The 25711-nt window shown below is 40.1% G+C and overlaps 1 protein-coding gene across 5 annotated transcripts in view; it reads right to left on the bottom strand.

Annotated features, from left to right (window-relative positions):
- Sema6a (semaphorin 6A) overlaps nucleotides 1–25711 on the bottom strand; it is a 124808-nt gene that overhangs the window by 52981 nt on the left and 46116 nt on the right. For 4 of the 5 annotated variants that reach the window (XM_021736033.3, XM_005339498.5, XM_013364822.4 and 1 more), the window contains exons 2-4: nucleotides 7146–7283; nucleotides 4866–4983; nucleotides 681–741 (exon numbers count right to left, since the gene is read on the bottom strand). In XM_021736033.3, the coding sequence (XP_021591708.2) occupies nucleotides 681–741; nucleotides 4866–4983; nucleotides 7146–7245 (279 nt within the window). In that variant the 5' untranslated portion in view covers nucleotides 7246–7283. Of the gene's footprint in view, nucleotides 1–680; nucleotides 742–4865; nucleotides 4984–7145; nucleotides 7284–18891; nucleotides 18991–25711 lie in introns of those variants that run through there. The other variant, XM_078048640.1, reaches the window with a different exon arrangement.

Here is a 25711-nt window from a genome sequence, read left to right as displayed (position 1 = left end):
ATTATGCTCATTTTGATAAAAAAAACATGTACTTGTCCTTTCCATTGGTAAATCAATTTTTTTTTTTTGTAAAGGAGCCTTTTTCCTTAAAATATGGAAGTCATTTCCTTAAACATAAAGGGAACATTCACTTCAGGTGGACAAAGACTTAATTCAGGTTATGCTCTTTCACATGAATTAATGGGCCAATTGCCTACTTCAATGGCACACATTTTATAAACTAAAATATCCCCACATGGAGCTGTGAGGAAAGCTTAAGTTGGACTTTCTGTCTATCTGAAATGCATAATCATCAAGTTCCTAACTCACAATAGTCAAATCAAACTTCATATTTCAAGACCTTGAAACATTAACATTGAAACATTTGTGGAACATATTCATAGGACAAAAATCTTACGAAAATTGGTATTTTCCTAGATAATCAGGTGCTATTTTATTAAAGGATTTTAGAAAATTAACTGAAACTTCAAAACATATATGCACACATATGGTATGCAGTACCTGTTTCTGAATGCATGTTACATCCTAACTTGCCCCCAAATTAAGATTTTTACAAAAGCATGTTGCCACTTCCAAATTTAGCTACATCATCCCCATGATACATTGCATTTAAAATACAAATTATCTTCAAAACAACACTAACCTCCTCCATTTTAGGAGATGGTTTTGAAACTACTTACTTTGCTACAGTAAATTTCTTCTGTGTGGGATGTGTCAATATCAACAGTATAAATATGGTCCCTACAAACAAAACAAAATTAATACAAGGTCAAACAAGAATCAAGACAGGTCATTTTCTGCTTAATAATGTAGCTCACTGAGGGCAGATAAGCCCATACCCAAGATTTTTTTTTTTTAACAACATGACATCTACGTGCTAGAAAAAGGAAAGAAGAACTTAGCATACAAGAACTACCCCTGGAAACACTTCCAGAAATATCATGGCATCTAGCTCCCTGGGACATCATTAAAGAACAATTTCCATAGTCACCATTTTCTCTAACACCAGAACTAGAGCATCTTTATAGCTACAACTAAGGTGGGAAGACTCTGGAGATTAAACTGGCCCAAAGGTTCCAGATGGATTCCCATGTCCTTTCCATATCTGCAAATGCTTGGTATTCAGCATGCTACATCTGTTCATCAGAGAGGCTAAACAAAGCTAATCTCCATCTCCATCTCTCTTTAGGAAATATATTTTCAGTCTTAGCTTTGATGATTTGATTGACAAGATGGAAGATGATAAAGGTAAATTCTTTCCAGAAGCCACTCTTTTCTTTACAAAATGATGGTCAATTAAAATCTGAAATGTACTTGAGTTAAAGTTTACACTTCTTGCTTCTGCTCACCTTCCTGTTTTGCTGAGAATTTGGTTGTCTTTATGGTTTGCTGCCAATCTTCCCTTGGAAGGGGAGAAACAGAATCAGCAGCTCAGGTGTGGGGCTATATTTAAACCTCCCCTTCTGTGTGAGCAGAGTACAAGGGTGTTTTTGTCTGGAATTTAGAAGAAAGAAAAGAAAAGAACTATACTCAACAGAGGAGATGGGGGGCTACTAAGGGAAAGCCAAACAGCTCATTTTCCCTTGAAATAACATTGACTTTTTTTTTTTTTAAGCACAGGAAGTCCTGAGGCTGGAAAATTATCCACAGCTTTAAACCAGGACCTCAAGGCTCCTGTATAGACTTTAAAGCCCCCTCATTGCTTAAAAGGAAAGGCAGGGGGAGAAGAAGAAGAGAAAGGAATTATTTGCACGAGTCTCACACACACACACACACACACACACACACACACACACACACACACACAGCGATGTTTTCCTTTCTTGGAAAATCCGTTTGCTTCTAGGAAAAGCACAATGGAGAAAAATAAAAATAAAAACAGGCTTCTCATATGAAAATAAAGGAGGGGGCAGGACTGTAGTTTTACAACTTCCTGCCTGCTCATGTCAATGTGTGTGTAAGGGTGGCGAAGGGGAGAATGAGGCGCCTGTTTTGTAAACTGCTGAACTGAGAAGCTTCTTCAAACTTCAGTAGGGTGCCATAATCACCCTGCCCTTTAATTTTAAGGCAGTTTACTGCATTAGTTTATTACTTGCTTGACTTTATGGTGGTGCTGTGGCCAAGCACATGATTGGAATGTGTCTGTGACTTGGTATCAGGTTTGAGATGGCTCTAAGCCTTTCCTTGCCCAGCCTCCCCTCCAAACTGAAGTAGGAGCTGAATATATGAATTGTAAATTAACAACTGATTAATATGCATTGGCAACTCCTCAGAAAGCTCTCAGATTGCCCCCTTTTGGCATGGCCTGTTTATGTTAATTAGTAGTTTAGAGATTAAAAAGAAAGAAGAATTTACAAAGTGGATAATAATAAAAAAAGAACTGAAAGGGGTTCTTGCTACCAAGCCTCCCATGGTCCCCAGGGATCTGGAAGGGGCTTAGCTTTTGACTGCTGACACCGATTGTCTGGAAGAACTGGGAAACCTTTTAAAATAGAATTCTGTGAATGAAATCCCCTTTTTTGACAACTACAACCTTTTCCGATATCTAAAAGATCATATGGTCCCAGCAAAAAAAAAAAAAAAAGCACTTTATTGTCAACCATAGTCTAAGGTTGGGGGTCATTCGCAACTTCCCATATGTGTGTCCCACATTTTATACGTTGCTCTTCCTGAATTCAGTTATTTGAACATAAACTGACTTGTCCTAAGACTTCTTCTTCCCTCTTCCATCAAGTACAACTAGGTTATGTTGCCATGGCTTGAGCCTAGGAAGGATTTAACTTTAAATAGGGTGACTTGCTGCCTAGGAACATGGATCTCTCAGAGCAATGTTGGGAAATATGAAAAGGAGAGCCCCTAATTATAGAAGCCATGGAACTCCTTCATGAATTTTTCTAAGAGTGTGTATTGAAGGGAAGTAACTGGCTATGGAATGAAAAACCAACACATCAATGGAAGGATGTTACAAATTTGACCTTCATTTATGATGAGCCTGTTGCCCAGTTTAAAAAAAAAAAAAAAAGCCTGTTTTTCTTTCTCCTTTTTCCTTTCCTTGGGGTGGGGAGTTCAGGTGAAACTGTCTTGGTTTTAATGAGCTGGAATAATAGGCACTTTCAAGTCTACAGAGCACCTGGCTCCTGAAGCTTCCATTGCCCTGGCCTGCAGCCCACACCTATGCTAAATCATTGGGTACACAGGCCACCTGTTAGACCATTTTTGCTCCCAGAGACTCAACTGCAAAATGAACAACTCACAGGAAATCTTGAGTCTACCTATTTCTCACAGATCCAACGTTTAATCGTTTATTTGATTGGTCTTTGGCTAATTGGATACAAATGTAATCTAGCCCTGCTACATTTAGGAAACTAAAAATGGTTATTTATATGGAGCTGGTAGGCTACCTGAATGGTAGGTGCTGATACCTCACTGGGAAGCTTTATAGCAAACCCACAACAATGATGCTCTTGGGCAACAGCTACTAGAAAGTAATTACCAGGACAAGTAGTTTCAGGACAAGTAGTAGTTTCTTCCTCTGCAGGTAGTACAGGACAGGGAGTGGCAGTGTAGTCTCCAGAGCAAGGCCACCCCAGCTTAAATCCTGCCTCTATCATTGGGGCATGGTCATTTCACCTTTCCGTCCCTTGGATTCCCCCGTCACTAGTACACGAGGGGGAAGAGTAGCTCCTTCTTGTTGGTTTGTTTCTGGCACTGAACAAGTTAACATTTCTAAAGAACATACAACTATAAAACATGAACATAAATAATATGCACATAATAATATGTGCTGTATTTGTGAAGTAAACATTTTTTTAAAGTATTTTAGCTCCCTGTGACCAATGTGGGTTATTTTCAGGATGTTTTAATCATACCAATGGCTTTTTAATATGCAAAACTTGTCACCTCAGAATATCTAATTACTTTAAAGGAATCAAGGACTGCTAGTATATAACTTTTTTTTTTTTTAACCCGTGTTTACAGCCAAGTACAAATATCCTCCCTCTCTCTTTCTCTCTCTCTCTATCTTTGCAGTGTGAAGTGACTAATTTGCTGAGAATCAGGTAGGACCACAGAGGAATACCACAGGATAGTGCTACCCACTTGGGTCCATTTGGAGTTATTCTGAATGAGTTACACACTCAGAACATGGGAAACCATACATTTTTTGGAATCCCAAGGTACTTCAATTAAGCTAAGCTAACCTAACCTCTCATCTGCAGAGAATACTTAGAGCCAGAGAACTTGTGGTCCAGCTGAATTAAGGACAGAATTTGAACAAATTCTGTACAAATCCATGTGACCCCCTGTCTGGGCAATATTCTTACCATGCATTCAGCCTGAAGATATCAGACTGACCAAATGCTATTTCACCACAGATGACTTTTTTTTTTTTACTATGGCAAAAATGAGAAACCCTTCAAAAAATATATATAGTATTATGCTTTATGGGGGTACCATTGTCATGCTTTCAAAGTAATATATAATATTCACTGCAAAAATACAAATAGTTTCATAATGCACACCTATAGACACATTGTGTAATACATATTTACACGTTCAACTTAATTTAACAGATAAGTATCAAAAAGCAGAGCACTGCTGGGTGCTCGGATAAGTATTTGCATATATGTTCAAGACACACAGTAGATTATTTGAAGCTAAGTTCCAAAATATGCAATTATTTCTTTGGAAATCCATACAGAGTTAAACAGACACAGAAAATCTTGAAAGAGTGATTGCTTGACTAACTAAAGCAGCCTTTAAATTAAATAACACAGTTAGGGAGACTCAAGTTCTTAAACGTGACACATAGCTGGCAAATTTAGGTATTTGAACTTTGAGGCAGACGTGAGGAAAAGACCACTTACCTAGCAGCAAGGTAGAGGGTTCTGTTCATGATCATAATCATCTGAATGTCCAGTCTGTGCCTCTGTGTGGTGTTCCGTCCTGGCTTGTGGCCCACAAACACCGGATACTGTTTTGTATCTGAGAAAAGAAGAGATGGGGCAAGAGAGGAAAAAGCAGATCAAGCCAAGAATCGACAGGGCAGGGTGAGGAGAGGGTGGGCCACAAAAAACAAAACCATGCTTTAATTCAGACCATGCCGCCATTTTTCCACCTCCACACAAGTCAGCTATTTTAGGAACCACTCTGACAGAACAGTGCTCTTTAAGGATGATCAAGTTACACCTCATTCCCACATGATAATAAGCCTGGACTTCCATTTCTGAGTGTCAGAAATTTCTGGGGGTTAAACTTGCAAGTGAACCCTTTGCACGAAGGTGCTCTTTTCTTCCAGTTTTCTTTTCATCTTGTGTAGAGTGCTAAGCCTGAGGGGGCAGGCTGCCAAAGATCTTGTCTCGGGACAAAACTATTTCAAAGCAGCTTTCCCATCAATCACCACAAAGGCAATGTGGTCTGGAGGCGAAAGCCTTCGTCCAGGAGCCAGAAGAAAAATACAGTCTCCACAGGCGTCCAGTTGGAATAATCTACTATTGAAGGCAGCCCTGCTAGGTTGGTTGGCATTCTAGGAACTGTGGGAAGTTCACTCCAGAGTTAAGCAATTGGCTAATCTCACAGAAATGTGGGCTTTGACGGGTTAGGGTCAAACTGAGTGTAGCCAGTCGGGTGATCTGGAATTTTCCCCGACTTGGACAGTCAATGAGTACATTTCTTATTTCCTACAGTTCTCTTTGGCTGAGAGTGGGCAATTTGTAATAATATCTGATCTTTTGAAATACCTATATCTCAACATCTCTCTGCTTTAAACCTATAGTCACTGGCAATTCTCCAAAAACAGGAAAGAAAGATGAGTCACGTTTAAAAGGCAGTATTTTCCAGGGAGGAGTAGGGGTGTAAATAGTAACTAAAAAATCATTTACAGATTCATGCTTAGACCCCACACTTTAAACCCCTGCAGTACCTGAACATCACTCGCAGTTGGTATGTTATTAGAAAACCTCCGTGAATTTTACTCACGAGTAGGCTTGGTATGAGGTTGCCTTGTGCCTTTCCTTCTACGACTCTGAAATTTCATTTGCCCATTCATCAGGGAAGTGCTAAAATCATTCATGTCTCTATTATCACAGATTTGAGTGACCAATGAAGTGCGATTTTCAGCAGCCCACCAGGCAGGGATCTCTTCTATACTGAGGTGCCAAAGATAGATAACTTATCTCAAATAGCAGTCAATGGCTGCTTATTTGGTATCTTAAGTGTGGGGAACTCTGCCATTTCAGGAGTGGATGATATTAACCTACACAATTTGGTCATTAATTATGACCTTTGACCTTTTGTTCTCTAATTGTTTTATGTGTCAGTCTTGCCACCTCATCTTCATGTAAAATAATCTCTATTTTTTGCCCCCAGTGTTCAATTGAGTCTGGGCATTCATGGGTCTCATTAGTTTCCCATATTAATGTTAAACGTCATTTATATGATTCACTCAGTATTTGGGGAAAATTACTGCAAATATAGGTACTTGGGGAAAACGTTCTCTTTTACCTTTACTAGGATAAAATATTGAGTTTTGTGGGGAATAGGAAAAAAAGTAGTAAATTGGATGTTCCACTCAACACACAGGTAGAACTTTCCTCTTGAGAGGAGACACCTGAATTTTTAATGATGTCTGTATCTACCCTCATCAATGAAGCAAATACCAAAAGAAAGCTATAACTGGTTAAATAGGTACTTTGTAAATTAAAAATCACTCTTTACCCAAGTCTAGCAATGATATAATTTCTAAGTAAAAAAAAAAAAGGTTAATTTTTTTCTCTAAAGTAGGGCAACATAATCATTCTCCATTCATATCTTGTAATAATGCCCATGTTTTGATTGTATATGAAAACATGTAATACATCAACACTCAGATGATAGTGACCTTCTCCTACATAGCTAGCCTCCACGCAGTAGCTGAGACATCAGCAGGGTTATTGAGGGGCATTTCAGATGCTCACACTTGTCCTCATAACATCTGATGGAGTCATAATACTCATCCCATCAATCTGACTAGACTTAGATTATCTACCTTTGCCATCTACACAGGTGGAAACGATTAAGCCTGCTTTCCTATTTATTTATTTAATCATTTGCTAGGCCAACACAGGCTGTCTGCAGAAAGGTAAGGCGAGCAAGTTTGTGGTACTTACAGTTGCCATGCGAAATACTGATTGGCTCAGAATCTTCTGGGAAACCAGCCCCAGCAAAGTGTAGTAGTGTGAAATATAGCAGCAAGGCTTCTGACCTCATAGTAGTTCAGCGGGGAGACTTTATTTTTCTACTTCACCCTGCCAAAGAGCAAAGAAGGGATTTTTTTTCCTCTTGCAAGTCAGCTATATTCAATTCCATAAAATGAAATGGTTTTGAAGATAATTTGAGACAAAAAGGCCTCTGCCTCATATCTTGTCCCCTGTGAATTCACTGATAACTGTTCTCCATGAGAAACCTGTACCCTATGCCCACTGTACCCTCCTCCCCTGTACTCGAGTCCTTTTGCAAAGCTTCTTCCAAACACAGGACACAGGGTCTTAGTTCCTATGACTGGACCATGTTTAGGCCACTGTATAACAGCTATTGCACAATTAGGAAACTCTGCATTCCAAAAAGTGTAAACATCTGGGGAGCATTTTGTTGTTGTTGTTAAGGTAAATCTGCTTCTTTTTCTTAACAGGTCTATACAGATTAAATACTGCCATCTCTCAGACATATTTTGTGGGCCTAGCCTGGGATCTTTCAGAAGCTTATAGTTGCCAATATTGAAAAAATTAGATTTCTGATAGTAATAAAGATTTTCATTTTCTTTATAGAAAATTAGAATATATGTCATATTGACCTAAGTGACAGAATTTCCAAGGTATGGCACCTCTATTCCCAGGGCATGAACACACACAACTGACCCTATTGCTCATTTGTAGTGTCTGCTGAACCCCTTAACTGAGATTTTCACCCCTCATTTGCCTAATTCTATAGTGACCTTAGATATAAATAAAATAAAACAATCTATATTTTAAAAGAAATAAGCAAATACTTTCAGATTCTGTGAAGGACCCCACAAGGAAAATCTGAACCAGTAACACTGATTTAAAATCTGAACCAGTAACACTGATTTAAAAACATCCTTTTTCTATATATTTTGGTCTTAAATACTACCTTGCCATGAAACAGTAGTAAATAAAATGCCATATATACTGTTCTACCCATCTTAAAGATGCTCTTTATGTGTAGAAAAATTCTTCTACATCTTAGAAATAAAAATCCCACGTGGAACTGCTGGATACGGGAAAAAAAAAGACTCCTAATACAATAAATATCACATAATTCTAATTCTCAGGCATATTTCAAATACACATTGATCTATCAGGGAAATTAATATAAAATGGATTTCTAGCTTTTTTTATAAAGAAGCTTTTCCATCTTTCCAGAGTAGTGGTCTTTGAAGTAGCCTGCCAAAGATTATCTTTTTTGAACAAAGCTGTTTTACAGTAGCCCATCAATCATTTAAGATTTGCATGTAGAAATGTCAACCTTTGTAACCTGGATGTCTTTGAAAGTTAATTTGGCAAACAAACTGCTAACTTGTGCTTTTTGGAACACCATTTTAATATTAGCTACCTATGTCTCTTTTCTTCCTGTCAAAAGAAAGCACTAATAAGTCCTGAGTTATGTTGCATCATAACTTATAATTTCACAGACACAGCTGGGTCTTAATCATTTCTTCAACTGAAAAGTGCACATTAATTAATTTACTTTATCTTGAAAATCAAAGAGAGAGTTTGAGAGAAAAGCCTGAGCAATTCCATATCTTCAACTCTGATGCTCAGATTAAAATTTAAATGATTACTTATTCACAAGGGTAATCCATTACTAAGAGACATAAACGTATTTATAGGCGGGTTAAAAGCAAGACTATTCATTTATTTATTTGCCAGTTCTTCCTAATTTGAAGAGTCTGAATGCAAAAGAAAGAGGCTCTGAGCTGCCCCATTTGCTTCTCAGGGCTCCTGTTCAGTTTAACATTAAAGAGGAGGAATCAATAACAGGAGTAAGTAAAACAAACAAGACACCAGTTAGCTGTTACACTTTAGGTGAGAAAGCATATGGAGAAGAGAAAGAAGTGGCAACATTTTATGGAAAACTCAAGAGCAGAATAACAGTAAAAGCACATTGCCTCAGAGTTTGCAGCTTGAAATGGAAGAATAAAGGAAACTCAAAAGGTTGATTCTCATTCCTTTAGAAATCTTGGAAAATATATATGTATGTTCTCAAAGATTAATTTCTTTCAACATGACAAATGAGTCCCTATCCTTCCACAATGGCCTTCATCATTGTACAAATGTCCCACAAGCTAACAAGACAAAGCCCCACTGCTTTATTACGCTTTATTACACACACACACACACACACACACACACACACACACACAATTTTAATTCTTTCCAACGCAAGATTGCATGGGTCAGATGCAAAAATCTCAAGCCTGAAGCTGGCAGGAAGAGCAATGTATACAGAAGAAATCTATTATGCAATTCAATGGCTTCTTTTAATCCTTACATATAGCCAGGATCACAGCTGAGATATGTCATTTAAATATCTCTAGGTTTACAGGAGGGCTCTCTGCCAGGAAAAATAGCTGTTTTATGTGTCTTTCTATCATCACATCATCAGGGAGTTAACATGTGCATCACACAGGTAAAAGTATTCTGGCAGAACTGCTTATGCTGGCCGGTCCATGTGAACACTTTAAATTTTTTCTTCGGCTGAAGTTTTGATATATTGTTCCCTTCCTACTCAACTTTGGACCCTAACCCTTGTAAATATGTAGACAATGTATTTTCTTGTTGAAATGACTATTTTTGTGAATGAATCCTAATTCAATTATGTTGTCGTTTCCCATTCCACAAAATATGGACTTGGGTCTCCTCTCTAAGATCAGGATAACATGGACTTTCAGCAGCCGAGGGGAACAAAAATAAGCAAGAATTTTTCTATTGAGTTTTAAAATCTGGGCTGCTGCAATTCACAAAATTGTTTAATTTGTAAAATTTGAAAAAACTATTCACATGTAGCATATTCATAGGTATCTGCAAACGTTTATTTCCTTGTCTGTGACTTGCTTATGTAGACTAAAGATGATATGGACTTAAGCATTTATTCAGAAAATTAGATAAGGGAAGACTGTCAATAAGAGGTCTCTTCACAAAAACATTAACTTCAAAAATAAGCTTATTATCCTTGAAATTTCCATCAAATTGTCTCAGTCTGCAACTATTCTTAGCCTGAAGAGAATTGGCCTTTGTAAACCACACCACTACTATAAAGTTACAATCCCACTCTGTCCAACCTATGAAATTCACAGAAAACCTTAACAACACTCTTAAATTTGGTCATCAGCTTCATGAAAATCTTAGGACTATTTAGGTCCGTTAATTCATGTTGACTTTCTGTGCATTCCGAGCCCAAACAAAAATTCTTTTTTACTGTATTTTTTCCCAATAGTTTTTATCACCAAATTGAATAATTAGAACTGTGAGGCACAAATGGTGTTGTGACTATTGGCTGGCATGAGCCAAATGAACCGTGTAGAATGCTAATCGGCCAGGAAACTAGCCTTCAGGTATTCCAGATTGAAGACCAAACAAAAGGGCTCTGAAAATCCTGCAAATGCATTCCCACTGACAATTGTGTTTTAAAATGAAATACTTTCAGCAACTGGACCTTCCATCCATTCATGCATGCACACACACACACTTCTCACATGCCCTTGTCAAAAGTAGGTCATTGTGTCAACCAAGTATGAAGCAAACAGGGTGTCATTGGACCTGGAAATGATTATGAAGTCAGAGAAAGAGGTCACCAATTGCCACATCTTAGCTCTAATCAATGAGGTTAATTTTATAAAAAGCTATGAGGTCTGGGAAACCATGGTAAGCCTACCCAGCCAAAGTACCACTCAGGCTTACCCTTGAAACGAGCTATAACCCTCTTCCCAACTATTCCCCAGATCTTGCCCTGGAAAATGATCCTGGGGCTCACAAACTGGTGGTACGTATCAAAATTGGCTCACTGAGAAAAAAAAAAAAACTGAGTTAGCAACATAGAGGGGGAAAAATAGGATATTTAACTTAGAGCTCCAAATTTCTGCCCTCTCCCCCCCCCAAAAAAAATGCAGGGATCTGACTTTGCTGGCCCATGACTCGTCTGAAGCTGACTGGTGGCTGCCCAAAGTACAAGGACTGGCCCTCTCCAGCAGGAAATATTCCCTCCATTTCTCATTGTCTTAGAAAGCCTTCCTTACCTGTTCACCTCTGTGAAGGCAACCTCCACGCCACCCAGGTTAATCATATTGCTTTCATTACATGAGGTATTCTGCTTAACTTTACTATCATCTGCAAGTTGCTGAGTGTCAGCCTTAGCAAATAGACCCTGCGGGACCCAACATCTATACATACAAATGAACAGATGCTGCTTATTTAAAGACCCTTTTGGGCTACTCCACACATTGACTTCAAGACTGAAATAAAATCAATAACTTGCATCATGGACCTGGCTGCACATACACAACTTGTGTCTGACTTGGTATCCACAATGATATCTTCCAGAATATTGTCATCTCATGACATTATTCAATTTGGTCATAAAATTGTGAAAATAAGTGACATGAGAAATAATAGACATCTGAAAAATCTAAGCATGGTCTTGAAATAAAGAGGAAATGATGATGGGGGGCAGTTTTCTTTTTTCCATGAGGAAAGTTATTCACTACCATGTTTTAGTAATTCTTTTAAAAAGTACATTTTTCTACTGACATCATAGGAACTTTTCATAATTTCCAGTGTCATTAGTAAAAGGAAGGGCATGCTAATGGTGTAATCCTGAGCAAGCCAGTCAGTCAGACTGGCTGATTCTGGGTTTTCTCACCTGCAAACTTAAAGGACATGAAATGTAAAACTCTGGGCTCTGAGATCGTACAATTCTAAGCAATTCTGCCCCGGTGAAGAAGGGTGTATGTGTGTGAGAGTGATTAATACAGGGAATGACCTTGAACCAAGCCATCCCAGGGTCACACATTTCCAAGGCCAGGCACACCATCTGGGTGGGAAATTGGAGGATCAATAAAGCACCTAGCTGAGACAGGGTGGGGTAGTAAAGATCCTCACACCTTCCTCCTTGCCCTAAAAGGTGGTGACAGAAATACTCAGGCTTTGGATGTTGGGTCAGGCACTATCTGAAACTCAGGAGAGGCTGGAAAAGGCACGCAGGCAGGGGTCAGAAAAAGTCAATGTACCTTGGCAAGCAAAGTGCGCTTTCCAAAATGGGTGGGAACAGGGTTTAATGTTTTCTACACTCTTTCCTGGCTGCCTCTAATGAGTACATGCTTCAGAAGGTCTAGGGACAATCAGTGTACTCATGCATGATGTTGTGAGTGGCCCATGGGACAGGGAACAAACTTGAGCGTAGCTCTCTGCGGGTGGTAACAGGCATGGCATAGAAAGCTGTGAAAAGCCGATCATTCTGAGGCAGAGGAGCCAGCGTACTATACTGCTTCCACTCGGTCTCAAGATCAAGAGCAGGTCCAAGAAACAGGGACCTGGCCAAAGAGAAAGCTATTGTCACCCCTTGATCATATTCAGAGTTTAGTTGGGGTGTACACTAAGTGTAATATTTCATTTTATCTTATTCCTCTGGCTCTCTGGCCTCATCATCTTTTCCTTTCAGGGTTGACTGTCTACATTTTTAAATTTATATTGCTTATAAAGCTCCTTCATGAAACCAAACGGATGCCAATGACACAGAGAACAGAAAAGGCAGATGGTAGAACAGGGGCTTGGAAACCTGGCCCATTTATGCCTGGAAACCTTTACAAGATGCTTAAAACTTTCTGAGCCTCAGTTTCCCCATCTTCAGCTCTGTTTCCTTAACTCTAGTATCTCAGAAACTGTACGGTCTTCCATAAAGGTTTATTTGTTTCTCAGTTGAGACACTAAAAATTGCCTTTTAATAGCTTTTCTTGGACTTAACATCTCAGGCAGGCCTACCCCAGTTAGCTCCTGGTATCCTACCATTTTAGTAGGAGAAATGCCCTTTCTCCCTCCCTCTCAGTCACTAAATTCCTATCTCTGGAGGTGGGTTCCAGGGGAAGCAGGGGAGTCTGTTTCAGGAATCACATTCACATTGGTGTGATTTTTTTAAAAAATAGAAATCATTATACACTAGTGCAAAGGAAAATAATGATGTGCAAACAGAAAAGGATGAGATGGAAGTGACTGTTCATCAAGCACCTTCTGAATGTGCCGTACATGTGCATGGTATTTTGTCTGAACATCACAGATAGACAGGCCTTGTCATCTCCACTGTACACAATGAGGAACTGAGGCTCAGGGAGATTAGGCAACATGTCCAGGCAGCACAAAATAAATATTTATGACCCCTTAATAAAAAGTTACAGCATAATAGTCAAAAGGGAAAGCCAGGACTAAAACCCCGGATCTTTGTGATGACCAAGTTTATGTCCTTCCCAGGACATCAAAGAAAGGGAACTGAAGAAAGGCTGGAGAGAGAGGCGGTGGGGGAAGAGAAAGAGCGGGGGTGGGGTGGGAGATATGCTGGCATAAATGGAAACTGCACTTAAGATAATAACTGAATATAGGTTGATGCATCTATGCTTCTATGCTTATGTGGACAGAGTGGCTGAAAGTCCCTAATGGCTTCAGTAATAAAAATCTATAAAAGAAGTATACAGTTGCTTCCAAACATGTAGGCAGGCAAAGGCTCATTCCACTTTATGGGCCTGTGATTGCAGGCTTAAGGTGATAGAAAGATGCAAATGCTTCTCAACTACAGTTTTAGGAGGAATTGATTATCTCATGACACTACTGTGCTAAGTGCAACCACTTGTATCCTAGCAGCCTCCCTCATGGTGATGTTTTCAAGTCAATACATATGAAGAACAGGGTCAGTTGTGAAGAGTAAGAAGGGGGGCTGCCTGCTTCAGTGGCTAAAAAGACTAGACACCTCTCAAGTCAGAGTAACAAACCTGCCCAGGCAGAGGTGGGAAAGCAGGTGTTTGTGTGGGAAATGCAGCTCGCTGAATGCTGGACACCTTTCTCACAGAGATCAAAACTGCTGATTATTTTTGCACCAGAGAAAAATTTAAAGAACTAATGACTGTTTAAATAGCAGATGTCCTTCAATGACCAGGTCAGCCTGGTTTCAAAGAATGCAGCATGGGAATGCTGCTGTCCACAGGATGCAGAGTTGGGTCAAAGATTCTAGAACACTTCCCAGATGGATTTAGAAACAACTTGGGCCCATTGATCCTGGTTGAAACCTTTGCTGTCTGCCGACTTCAGGGACCACGAGAGCCAACTGTTCAGTGGTATTTGCATTAAGATATAAGATTCAGAAAAATCAGAAAAATAGCTCTAGCCTCTTAATAAAGCATCTGGTCTTCCTCTCTTCTTCTGAGCCATTAACAGAGACATAAAAGCACCCATTTTGGAGGAAAAGGAAATGCCACAGACCTAACTTCAACACATTTTGGAGAATGATGATGACATTCAATGGGAGATAATAATAAATATCGACTGAGTGTAATGTTCCATTTTAGATCTGAAACCACTGTCACAAAGGCTAAAAAAAAACTGTTGTGAATTCAAAAGTTCTTCTAGGAAAAAAAAAAGATTTTTCTTTTATTAAAGGTTGGTTGTATACCTATGATCTTTTGAGGGGAGAAGGAAAATCTTGGGTGATTTTTTTGTTATGTTGGTTTCCTTTCTCTACCCCCACCACAAACACCCAGAGCTAACGAATTTAATGCACTTGGCTTAGACGATTCAGCTGCAGTCTCATGACTCATTAGGACTTGGCTACTGCAGTCATGATCTTAGCAGGCCTGAAAAGACTGTGGCATACCTTGATCTCAGAAATCAGCAATAGTCCTAAGTCTGTTTGCCCATGGCATGTCTCAGCTTTTGGCCATTCCCATCTTTTTAAACTTTTTTACCATATTGCTAAACTCAAATATGGGCTTCAGCTGCAGAAACAAGTAATCCCTTTATTTTACCATTAAAAAAACCAAGGCTCAGAGAAGTGAGGTCACTCACCTAATGTGAAGCTGCTCAAAAGTGGCAAGGCTGAACAGCAGTTGAGGACTCCTGAGTCCTCATGGCCCTCTTTCCCTATATTACACTACTTTTAGAAAGGGAGCCAGACTTCATTCACTTCTCCTTGGCTTGCTGCCTGATGTTCATTATTTCCATTGCCTGGTTTCCACCTCACTGACTCCCTGTTTTCTACTGGGAGCCAGGCTCTGTGCTGGGTTGCTGATAGAGACAGGTATGGGAACTCCCCCTCAACCCACACCCAGGATCTCACTATTTAGTGGATGGGCCTGACAGCTCCTGCCTATTGTTCCCCAAATAGAAATAAGACCATGGAAATAATGAACAATGATCATTTCTCAAAAGAAATTAAAATTCTGTTGAAGAGAATACTATCTGGGAGTGAAGGTGTTGCACACTTGATTTACATGTGGTGGGAAGGTCAGCAAAGTTTTTCATGAGAGAAAGCCTTGGATCGGATCACTGCATGGTTGTGTCCACTCCCCAACAACCTCCCATACCCCGGGCCCATGAAGGAGGCAGACCTTGTGGTAGGAGGATCAGGTCAAGGCAGTTGCATGTTAAAACAGAAGACTCCATGCTGATTGGGTTTTTGAACTGTCAAATTGGACTATTTTGCTCTTTGCTTAAGGAATTTCAAACATTTGTTTAAAGTAATAGACGGATTTTTTTTTCATTTCACCCAAAGATCTGTTTAAAGTATTTTAACTGAGAATTAAAAATGTGTTTGGCTTTCTTCTTCTTCTTGTGTCTGGCTTCCTCCTTCCTCCTTCCTCCTTCCTCCTTCCTCCTTCCTCCTTCTCCTCCTCCTCCTCCTCCTCCTCCTCCTCCTCCTCCTCCTCCTCCTCCTCCTCCTCCTTCTTCTTCTTCTTCTTCTTCTTCTTCTTCTTCCTTCTTCCAGGGATATGAGAAAATAAAAAGAAGGGATGGGGGAAACTCTGAGGCTTAAATTCAGAATATTTGTATTTTTTTTTTGTTCAAAGTACTGAGCATATGGGTGATTTCCCATTACTCTTGAAGCAGACGGCAAAAATAACACACCTAGGTCCAAGGTATTTTCCCAAACCCTTAGAAAGATATCTGCAGAATGAATTTAAAGGTGCAAATCAGAGTATTTAGTGACTAGAGTTTTTCACAACCCTTTGTCAAAATCCTGGGGGAATTTAAAGTAAAATAAAGCAACCACTGTCCTTTGACAGGACAACTCTCCCTAATAATTTCTCCTCTCTTTACTCTCAGTTGTTGAGAGAAAACAGATTCTTCTAGCCATAATCTAACCTCCCTGATCCTTATTCTGCCTGGGTTTGCTCAGGCTTTGAAGTTGCAGGATGTGTTTTTCCCCCAGTTTTTGGAGTGGGAGTCAACTTCAAACATGGCTCATAGAGCAAGGAAAACAACCCGCAGGTCTCTCTTTTCTTGAACTCTGAATAACATCCCTGAATGGTAATGCTCACAATCGTGGATAATGACAATTTTGACCAATCCCTAATATTCCTTAGTGTCTTCTTGTTTGTAAACTACAGTTGAGGGGCGGGAGGGTGACAGTCTCAAGATCAGAAAGAAAGTGAAAAACGTTTCTCTGAACAAAAACGTTGGAGTCGGGTCCTCTGGTGCTCACTATACTGACATCTTTCACTGAACTCCTGCTAAGTGAGCTCCCTTGCGTTTGCATTGTACCCCAAAAGCCAAAAATAGAGTTTATAATCCACTAATAGCTTCTGATTGTACAAAATGAGACATAATACTATTTCTGGATCTGCTCCAAAATGGAGCATGATCATCAGTAAATTCTCTTTGTACACGGTGAATTCTCTGTATGTCTGTGTATGTCTAGACACATCCTGAATAGAAGTGAGAGGGAAGCATTAGTTCTTGAATTTCCATAATTTCTCCCACATTTCTTAGGAAATCTGTTTCATTTATTAAAACAAAACAAAAAAAGTCTGCTTTATGTCCCCCTGAGTTGGGTGAAAATTGCAAACCTACACATTTAAAGCTATTATTTAATTTGGTGGATATTGCCAAGTTTTTCTGAAATTAATGTCATCTTTTTTGGCTGTGTTCATATACTTTTACATGTAAAAAAGGGGTTTGTGAGGTTGGCTTGATTTGCCTAGAGCAAAATAACCCAGGAGTGTTCCAAAAGCAGTCATCAATTTGAATTAGGGTAAGGAGAACACCATTCATGGGTTGCCCAAATTGGAGTTACATCTAGTGATACCCCTTCCCCAAAGTTTATTTGCTTTTTAATATGAAATCCTACCTTCAAAATTAATAATTATTCCCAAATATCCTAAAGATATGCTTCCCCAAGGCCAATGAAAGTAAGCTCCAGGAAATCATGGGTTTGTTTGAATGTCTCCACTACTTAAGGACTTGTTTCTTTGTATAGGTGGTTAAGGGTCACAATACAGCAACAGACTGACAGCCCTGTTCACTGGAAGGTGACCCAGCATACTGAGGCAGTCAGCACCTGGCCCATCCATTTTGGTACTACTAGTTGTTTTAAAAACCTGCCTCAATTTCTGTAGATTTAAAGGAAATCAAAATTTGCTTCACCCTGTTTCTCTGGATCTGGGTGAGGCAAGATGATTTTGGAAATACAGGCAAATGATCTCTTATTTGCAATTACAAACAAAATAAAATCCCTGAAAACCAACAAACATGAGTAAGTTTTGAAGACAAAACTTGACTTGAACTTGCATGAGTCCATTTATGGTCTGTATTTATTCCTATTAGAGTTAATATTTATATAGTTCACTGCAAAACTGTTAACATTGCTATAGAACCTACTGGGGTATGTGTCCCATATCACTTTTCTACGATCTGAAAAATTTTAAATTCTGAAACATATCTGTTTCAAGGGTTTATAAAAACAGAGAGAGAGAGAGAGAGAAACTATATATGTCTTTGTTCCTGAAGAGATTAAAAACAAGATAAAAAAATGAAAAAAAAAAAAAGGAGATTCTTAGAGCTAAATTCCCAACACTGGTTTTGCTAAGACCGGAGCTCTCTAATTATCCCACAGTGTGTTGTGAAATCCTCAGGGAATTAAACAAAATTAATCTGATTTCATTTATTTTTTAAAAAATGCGTGTCATATTATCCTTGCAAGAATAATTCTGAGGCTAGGAATTGCTGACTGAGTTACCAATTCTTTATTTCCTCTTTTCTGGGTTTATAATGACGAGTTTCCAGGCTCCTTTCCTTACAAGGGACCCACAAGAAGAGTCTTACACAAAATAAATGATGCTCACAAAGCGGATGTAATCTTGATAGAGAGGTTCTCCAAGTCTCCCATGGGTAAGCAATGACATCCAGCAACACAAGTGACTGCCTCGCCCGGCTCTGCCACCCCTCTGCCTGAGTGAACTCTTGCTTTTCCTCCCATCTGACAGCCAACTACAGGCAATTCAGCACTCCTTCCTCCCTCTGTATTAATGGGTAGACAGGCTTTTTCGTGCATTTGGTGGTGGTGTCTCCAAAGTAATGTCCGTAAGTAATGTCCATAGCATCAGCAACCTGTAATCTTTCTTTCCCCCATGGAATAACCTGGAAATGTCCTTATCCAATCCCTGTCAGGTTCTGAGAGGAAACTGTCAGCTGACAGGATCTGTCCTTTGCTCCGTTACACATTCCTGCTTTTAATTTTCAAATGTCTGCAATTTCCTTTGGAAACACCATTAAGTTTAGGGACTAAAAAGTAAAAGGAAGAATTTGAATTTCTAGAATTTTTGAGGCAGACAACAGGTGGGGGTGGAAGATGTGCTCTCACCTCTTCTTCTTTGAGGTGCTCCTCTTCCCATCGCCCCTCCCCTTTCTGTCTTAGAAAGTGGCCATTGGTCATCAGACACAATGGTAATCAATTTTAACTCTGAGAGAAAATGGAGGCAAGTGGTTAATGTCAGATAACCTGGACACAAGGGTAATTACAGTAATCCAAATGATACGAAGGGAAGACAGCCTATGGATATCACCAATTAACCCTTAAATTTTTTTTTTAAAAAAGACACAATTCTCATAATTAATAGCACAGCAGACAATCACTGTAATTATAATCTCTGCCAGAAAGACCAAAATCAAGAGGAAAAGTGAAATTATCCAATAAGCTTGAGTGTGACAGGCAGAAACCAAATTAATGTGCTGAGGGTCAGACAAAAGAGAAATGATAAATCAGAGACAAAGTGAGTGTGAGACACCCAGCAGAACAGCCCAAGCACACTACCCCAGCACAGCACCTGGCTCCCTGCAGGCACGTATCCTTTTTTTTCTGGGAAGAAATAGAGGCCCCGGAAATGAATCCAGGGCTCTGAAAGCTACTGATCTCCTGGTTTCCAAGAAGCAGACGTCCATCTGGGTTTTCACTGCTAAGAATTCAAGGATCTGAGCCATGAGATGGAGAAATCACAGCTACGAAACCCATGGAGCGGGGAATAATGCATGAACTTCTTTTCATGAAGGAGATTCCCCGGGTTCACTTTGAATAACTAAAAGACTAAAGCAGAATAATTTTCTTCTCCAAGAGCAATATTCTTCCTGTTCAGTTAACACAGTCTTCATCTTTCCAAAGTGTTATGCAAGAACAGGCAGATGTGTTCTTCACATATCTATTTAATCAGCTCTTTCCAGCATCACCAAGGCATGAAAGAAAGCTGAGTATCTTCCAGAATCTTCAATGAGGAGAGAGAAAGGTGCTATGTGGAGCTTGGGCAAGATTACCATTTTCCTGGGGCACCGCTCCACCATCTGCAAGTGGGGGCGGAAGGGTGTCTTTCCTTCCTTAGGCAGGAGGCACATTTAAAAGTTAATGAGAGTTATTATCAGTGATGTTTCCATTTTTTTTTTTTTTGAAAGTAGTTTTATTCCAAAGGAACATTGCTTTTGTACCTCCAGGATTACTCTTTTAGTGTTTTGGGAGTTACTAGCAAGAACACGAGAAGTGAGAAAATACTGTGCAAGTGTGTAGGCATGGAAGGAAGATGTTTTTTTCAATATTCGATAAAACACACAGCAACTGCCTTTGTTGGTAGCTTTCACTTGCTCATTCATTCATGCATTCACTTTAGAAAGGGCAGAGTCTGTGATATGAACACCGAGGCATGTGCTGAGACTGTGGGGTAAGACCCAGGTTACAGGCTTTGCCGGGGGTTCTGCTCTTAGAATGGCTCTAGGCCACTATGGAAGATAGCACATGAACAGCTATAACCCTGCTCCGAGAGTTAAGAGTTAACATGCAGGCGCTGATTCTACTTCCAAAGCGCATGCCCAGTTCTCTGTCTCCCCACATCATACCTACGATTGCAGGTCCTCATAACCTACGCCATTCTCAACTCATCTACATTTACTACCATAGCTCTCTAATTGGTCTTCTTCCACTTTGCCCTCCCTCAACTTAGTTTCGATGTAGTGACTGTTAGTCTTTTAAAAACAGATCACATCATGCCCTACTCTGCATAAAACCCTCCAGTGGTTTCCTACTGCATTAACACCAAAATAAAAACCCCTATCCTGGGCACCAAAGGTATCACCCATGTCCCTGACTCTGTCATTGTCTATTCCACAATTTCCCATTCTGCACCAGCCCCTCTCCTTCCTGGCTTTCCTCAAATATACAGGCTTTCATTACTGTCTTAGGGACACACTGCTCTCTCTGCTTGGAATGATCTTAACCCAGGCTTCATATAGGTCGTTCATGGTCATTCAGGATTCAGCTATAATATCACTTCTTCAGATAGGCCTTCCTCGACCCTTCAAAACAGCCCAACACCTTTAAAAACGTTTAAAGTTATATTATATATATACACACACACACACATATATATTAATTATATATTTGTTTGTTCATTTATTTCTGGGTTTGGTACTAGGGCTTGAACCCAAGAGTGCTTTATCACTGAGCTACAAACCCAGTCTTTTTAAATCTTATTTTAAAAATTTACTTTGAGACAGGGTGTTACTAAATTGCTGAGGCTTGCCTCCCACTTGGTAATCCTCCTGCCTCAGACTTCTAAGTCTCTGGGGTTTCAGGCATGTGCTACCACCACAGCTCTTTTTTTTTTTTTTAACCTTTTTATTTTAGTTTATGCAACTAGATCTGCTCCTAGTTTTTCTTTTCTTTCTTTCTTTTGTTTTTTTTTTTGTTACCAGAGATGAATCAAGGGGTGCTTAACCACCAATGACACCTCTGCCTCCCCACTTTTTAATGGACACAATGCCTTTATTTTATTTTATTTTATTTTGTGGTGCTGAGGATTGAACCCAGTGCCTCACACTGGGTTGAGGCACTGGGTTCAATCAAAAGGCAAGCACTTTTATCACTGAGCCCCTTCCCAGCCCTCTTTTATATTTTATTAGAGACAGGGTCTCACTGAGTTGTTCAGGGAGGGACTCAATAAGTTGCTGAGGCTGGGTTTGAACTCATGATCCTCCTGCCTCATCCTCCAAGTTGCTGGGATTACAAGTGTGCACCACAGCACCTGGATCACTAGTTTCTACTTTCGTATTTAGACTCTTACTTGCTTTTGTCTGTCCCTCCCCTCCTCTAGAAGGTTAGCTCCATAAGGAAAAATTTCTCTTATTAATTACTGTATCCCCCATATTGTAGAACAACGCCTAGTGCATAGCAAATTCCAAACAAATACTGTACATTTTTAATCATACATTGAATAATATGTTACTCCAGACAATTTCTGAGGGGAAGGTGCTAGAACAAAGAAAAGGAGAGAGGTGAGGGGGCAAGGATAGGCATTTTTCAGATATCTGAAGACCTAAAAGTCAGTTGGGAGGGTCGAACTAAGCAATGGATTGAAACCACACGGGAATGACCCCTCTGATCAAAACAAGGAGAAAATTTCTAGCGATCCCAGTAACACAAACTGGTCAAGCTTAAGGGGCTGGGGAGACCAGAGGAGTGCCTGGGCAGAAGGAATACTGCCCAGGGCATTCAGACACGGAATGTGGGACTAGATGAGACAACATTTAGGGTTCCAGCAGAGAGCCTGACTATCTATGGCTCTTGGATCCTCTGAAAAGTCCTACCTCCCACATACGAGGGAAACACTGATTAGAAAGTCTCAGATGGTCCAGCAAAATCCTGCTGTGGACGCAGACTCTTCTGGCAGCTGTTTTCATATTGTTCTGTTGACCAAAAAAGAAAATGTGCCTGGAATCAAGAGACCAAACAATGTCCTGGAGCATGGGCCACCCTCATTCCTTCAGCCTCCCAGCTGTAGAGTAGGTCAATGGTCAAAAAGCCTTGGCATGGAGAGAGATGGCATAATAATTGGTATCATGGACAATAACCAGAATTTGGGGGGGTGGGGGGACAGGGACATATGGCATCCATGGGACCCCACCCTGTTTCTCCCTACAGAGCTTAGTGGTCTTGCCATGCAGGACGTGAAGTTGGGCTCTGGTTGTGCGACCTTCCTGGGAATGTCAACCACTGGCTTGTTACTCAGGCTCAATTGCCAATGACAAACAGACCCCAAGAGATGATTTAACTTCACTCTTGTCTCAAATCCCTTCCCAGTGACTCATAACTTTCTCTTGACACCAGAACAGCTGGGCCAGCCAGCTGGAGAGAAGATATACAGATGTTGCTGGCTGGAGTCTGAGGGGTTCTGGAGCTCTCATCTGTGCAGTCAGCCCAGAACGCCTCAGTAGGGACACAGTGTGGGTGTTTCCCCTCTGCAGACAGTACGCTACGCGGGTGGGGATACTGTCCAGGTCATGACCATCTCTCATCCTTCAAGCATACATGTTTAAGACAGAAAGCACTACAGCTCTTCTTCATCTCCAACTTGGGGAAATTTTATTTCTTTTGAGACTATTAGATCCTTGAGCCAGTCCATCTGGAGAAGGGATGAGTGAGAATACTCTGGTCAGAATGTACCACCCACCCAGAGCTTAAAAAACGGATCTCAAGTAAGAGATTGAGTGAAAGTCTGAGAATTAAAGGAATAGATAGTGAGGGTGAGGGTGGATTTCCCCCCAATCCACTTCTGTTCCCAATCCAACTCCCCCTGTTCATCTTTATTTTGGAGAAAATAAGCTAAAACAAAGACTTACTGTCCTTCTGGTAAGATAATCTTGGATGAGTTAATTATTCACCAGAAAAAAAAAAGAAAGAAACATAAATGTGTAAAATCCTCATTAGAAATGGCCTGTTAAGGCAACAGCTTGTACGTTGAAGGTACTTGTTAAGTATTGTTGATTTTGATTTAAGTAGCTTTGAGTATTTTTACATTTCAGTGAACTGAGTCCTACAGTGATTGTAAAGGGGGCTATTTTTGTTAATGAAAGTTGAAATGCAAGCCAAGATTGACTGAATTTTTTTTTTTTAAGTGTTGTGAATATTTTGGTTCCAACATGTCAGCATGCAGTAACAGCATCTCTGAGGGAGGAGGATGAAGGGTCAGATATGGGAATGAAACTCACTTTTTATGTTCTACTCTTTAATGTTCTTATAAAAAAAATATTTCTCGTGCATGTGTTTCTTTTTTAGAACAAAACAAGACTAGTTATTATTGTATTTTTAAAGATCTTAGTCTCCAGAGGCAAACCTGGAACTAAAGCCTACTAATACCTGCCAATTCCCACAATTTTCTCCAGGATCCCATTCTTTTCCAGTGTGTTCAGCCAATAGTAATGTTCTGGAATACAGGATGGAGGTGAGGGGAGTTTATAGGGACCGTGGCGTCAGTAATGATACCTCTAGTTTATTTGTGACCCAGATGGATATATGTGGTGGTTGGTAGTTTACACAGCCCATAAACCTGCCTGTGTGACATGGGAATGGTTGCCTAATTTATTAGCTTTCAAATAAAAAAAAATGTAACAAACTCAGAAAGACAGGGTGCAGTTGAAGTCAAATACAAAGAATCAGATGAGTTCAAAGCAAATGCCCTTCATGGATGTTTAAATTTTTCCCATACATGAGATTTTGGTACATGAACTTCTTTTTTCTCTTCTCTATCAGCAGGTGAGCAGAACCCCCTCAAGCCTCCCATCTCGCCAGTTCATTTCTGGTGCCTGCCCCCATGTTCTATGGCTTTACTGCCCTTTCTTCCCATTCACCTCCTACAGAAGATCAAATCTGGCTTCAGAAACAAATCTGAAAAATGCCTGATGTTGGGAAGTTGAATGAATGTCCTCCTCTAGGAGGGTCCTCTTAGAGTATTCTAGAATGACTGTGAGACTGACTAAAAGAGGGAGACATAGAGAAGAGAGCAGGGTGGAGAGGTGCCCACTGTGCAGGGATGATCAATGCAGGTATCCTTCATCCTCCCAGCACCCCTTTCTGGGAGATGAGCCACCAGGAACCCACTCCTCTTTTCCCTTATCTATTCAGCAAACACAGGTGTATGCTAAGAAAGGGGCAAAGATTTATTTCTTCCTTTCTTGCCTCCTTTGCTCTTCAGAGCTGAGTCTACTGAAATCACACTGAAGTGGCTTCTCCATCCAGTGCTCCTTTTGGAGTTTAAGGTCTCTTATTGGGGGTAGGAGACAAAGTTTCTGATTCTAATTTCAACTCCAATTTTAGCGTTGGAGGCAAGAGGTGCCCCAGGTCTCCATTCTTTTTCCTCACCCTGCCAGCATGTGCTGCTCTGACCATAAACAAATACCAAAATATTTTAATACCTGAGCATAAACCAGGTTTCCAAACTTGATGGCACATTATAATCAACTAGAGAGCTCCCCAAATTAAGCATGCTTGTGCACCATGCCCAGAAACAATGACTTAATTGACTTGGGGGTGTGAACTGGGTTTTGAAAATTTTAGTAACTCCCCAGGTGAGTCTAGTGGGTAGATCAGTTTGGAAACTTCTGATATAAACATAAATGGTATCGGAACTAGATTCCTAATCCCTTCCATTTGCACGCCTCCAGCCACAGCCAGGAATCATCAATCATGACTCCAAAACTTGTACTTGTGCCAGCTTCCTGAAGTGGCTTTAAAATTGTCCACTTTTGTTTTGTGCCCACCTACCTTTATGCCAGCCCACTTACAATATGATTTAATCTATTAAAATTACAGGGAGCCACATAGAAACTTCTTTTTCCAGCATGAGCCTTGCAAAGTATTTCTAATATAAATACACCTACAATAGGTACACTGTGTTTTATCACAGGGTTGAAACAAAGCAGATCTAATGAACCCACCCAGATGCTGGGCAGCAGAGGCCACATGAACACCACATTAGGGAGTCCATCTCCCAGCCTTATCAAAACTGCTTTTCTTCTCCACTGTGCCCCAGTAACCTGGGAAATATAAATTTTGATTACTGATTGCTGCATTGTTAGTAACTAACTATATATCATCAGTAGCTGGTCAGCAGTGTCATCCCAGACTTAATTATCTCAGCTGAAGGGAAAGTAACCCCACGAAAGAACTGTTTTCCAATTAAAGCAGCATAGAAAATGTGATTTGTCTCTCTGGTGATATACAATTCATAGTCCTTTTCAGGTTATTTGTATTGTGTTCTTTTCCTCATTACAAGTCCAGAGTTGTGAATCTTGGGCTCCCTAGCAAGAAACACATAAATATCAAGGGGGCAGCTGTCAAACCTTGGAAGAAGAAAGAAAACAAAAAA

This window comes from Ictidomys tridecemlineatus, chromosome 1 (genome assembly GCF_052094955.1).
Source record: "Ictidomys tridecemlineatus isolate mIctTri1 chromosome 1, mIctTri1.hap1, whole genome shotgun sequence".
Taxonomy (NCBI): Eukaryota; Metazoa; Chordata; class Mammalia; order Rodentia; family Sciuridae; genus Ictidomys; species Ictidomys tridecemlineatus.
Note: the sequence above shows the minus strand (reverse complement) of the source record. Positions and strands in the feature narration are given on the sequence as shown.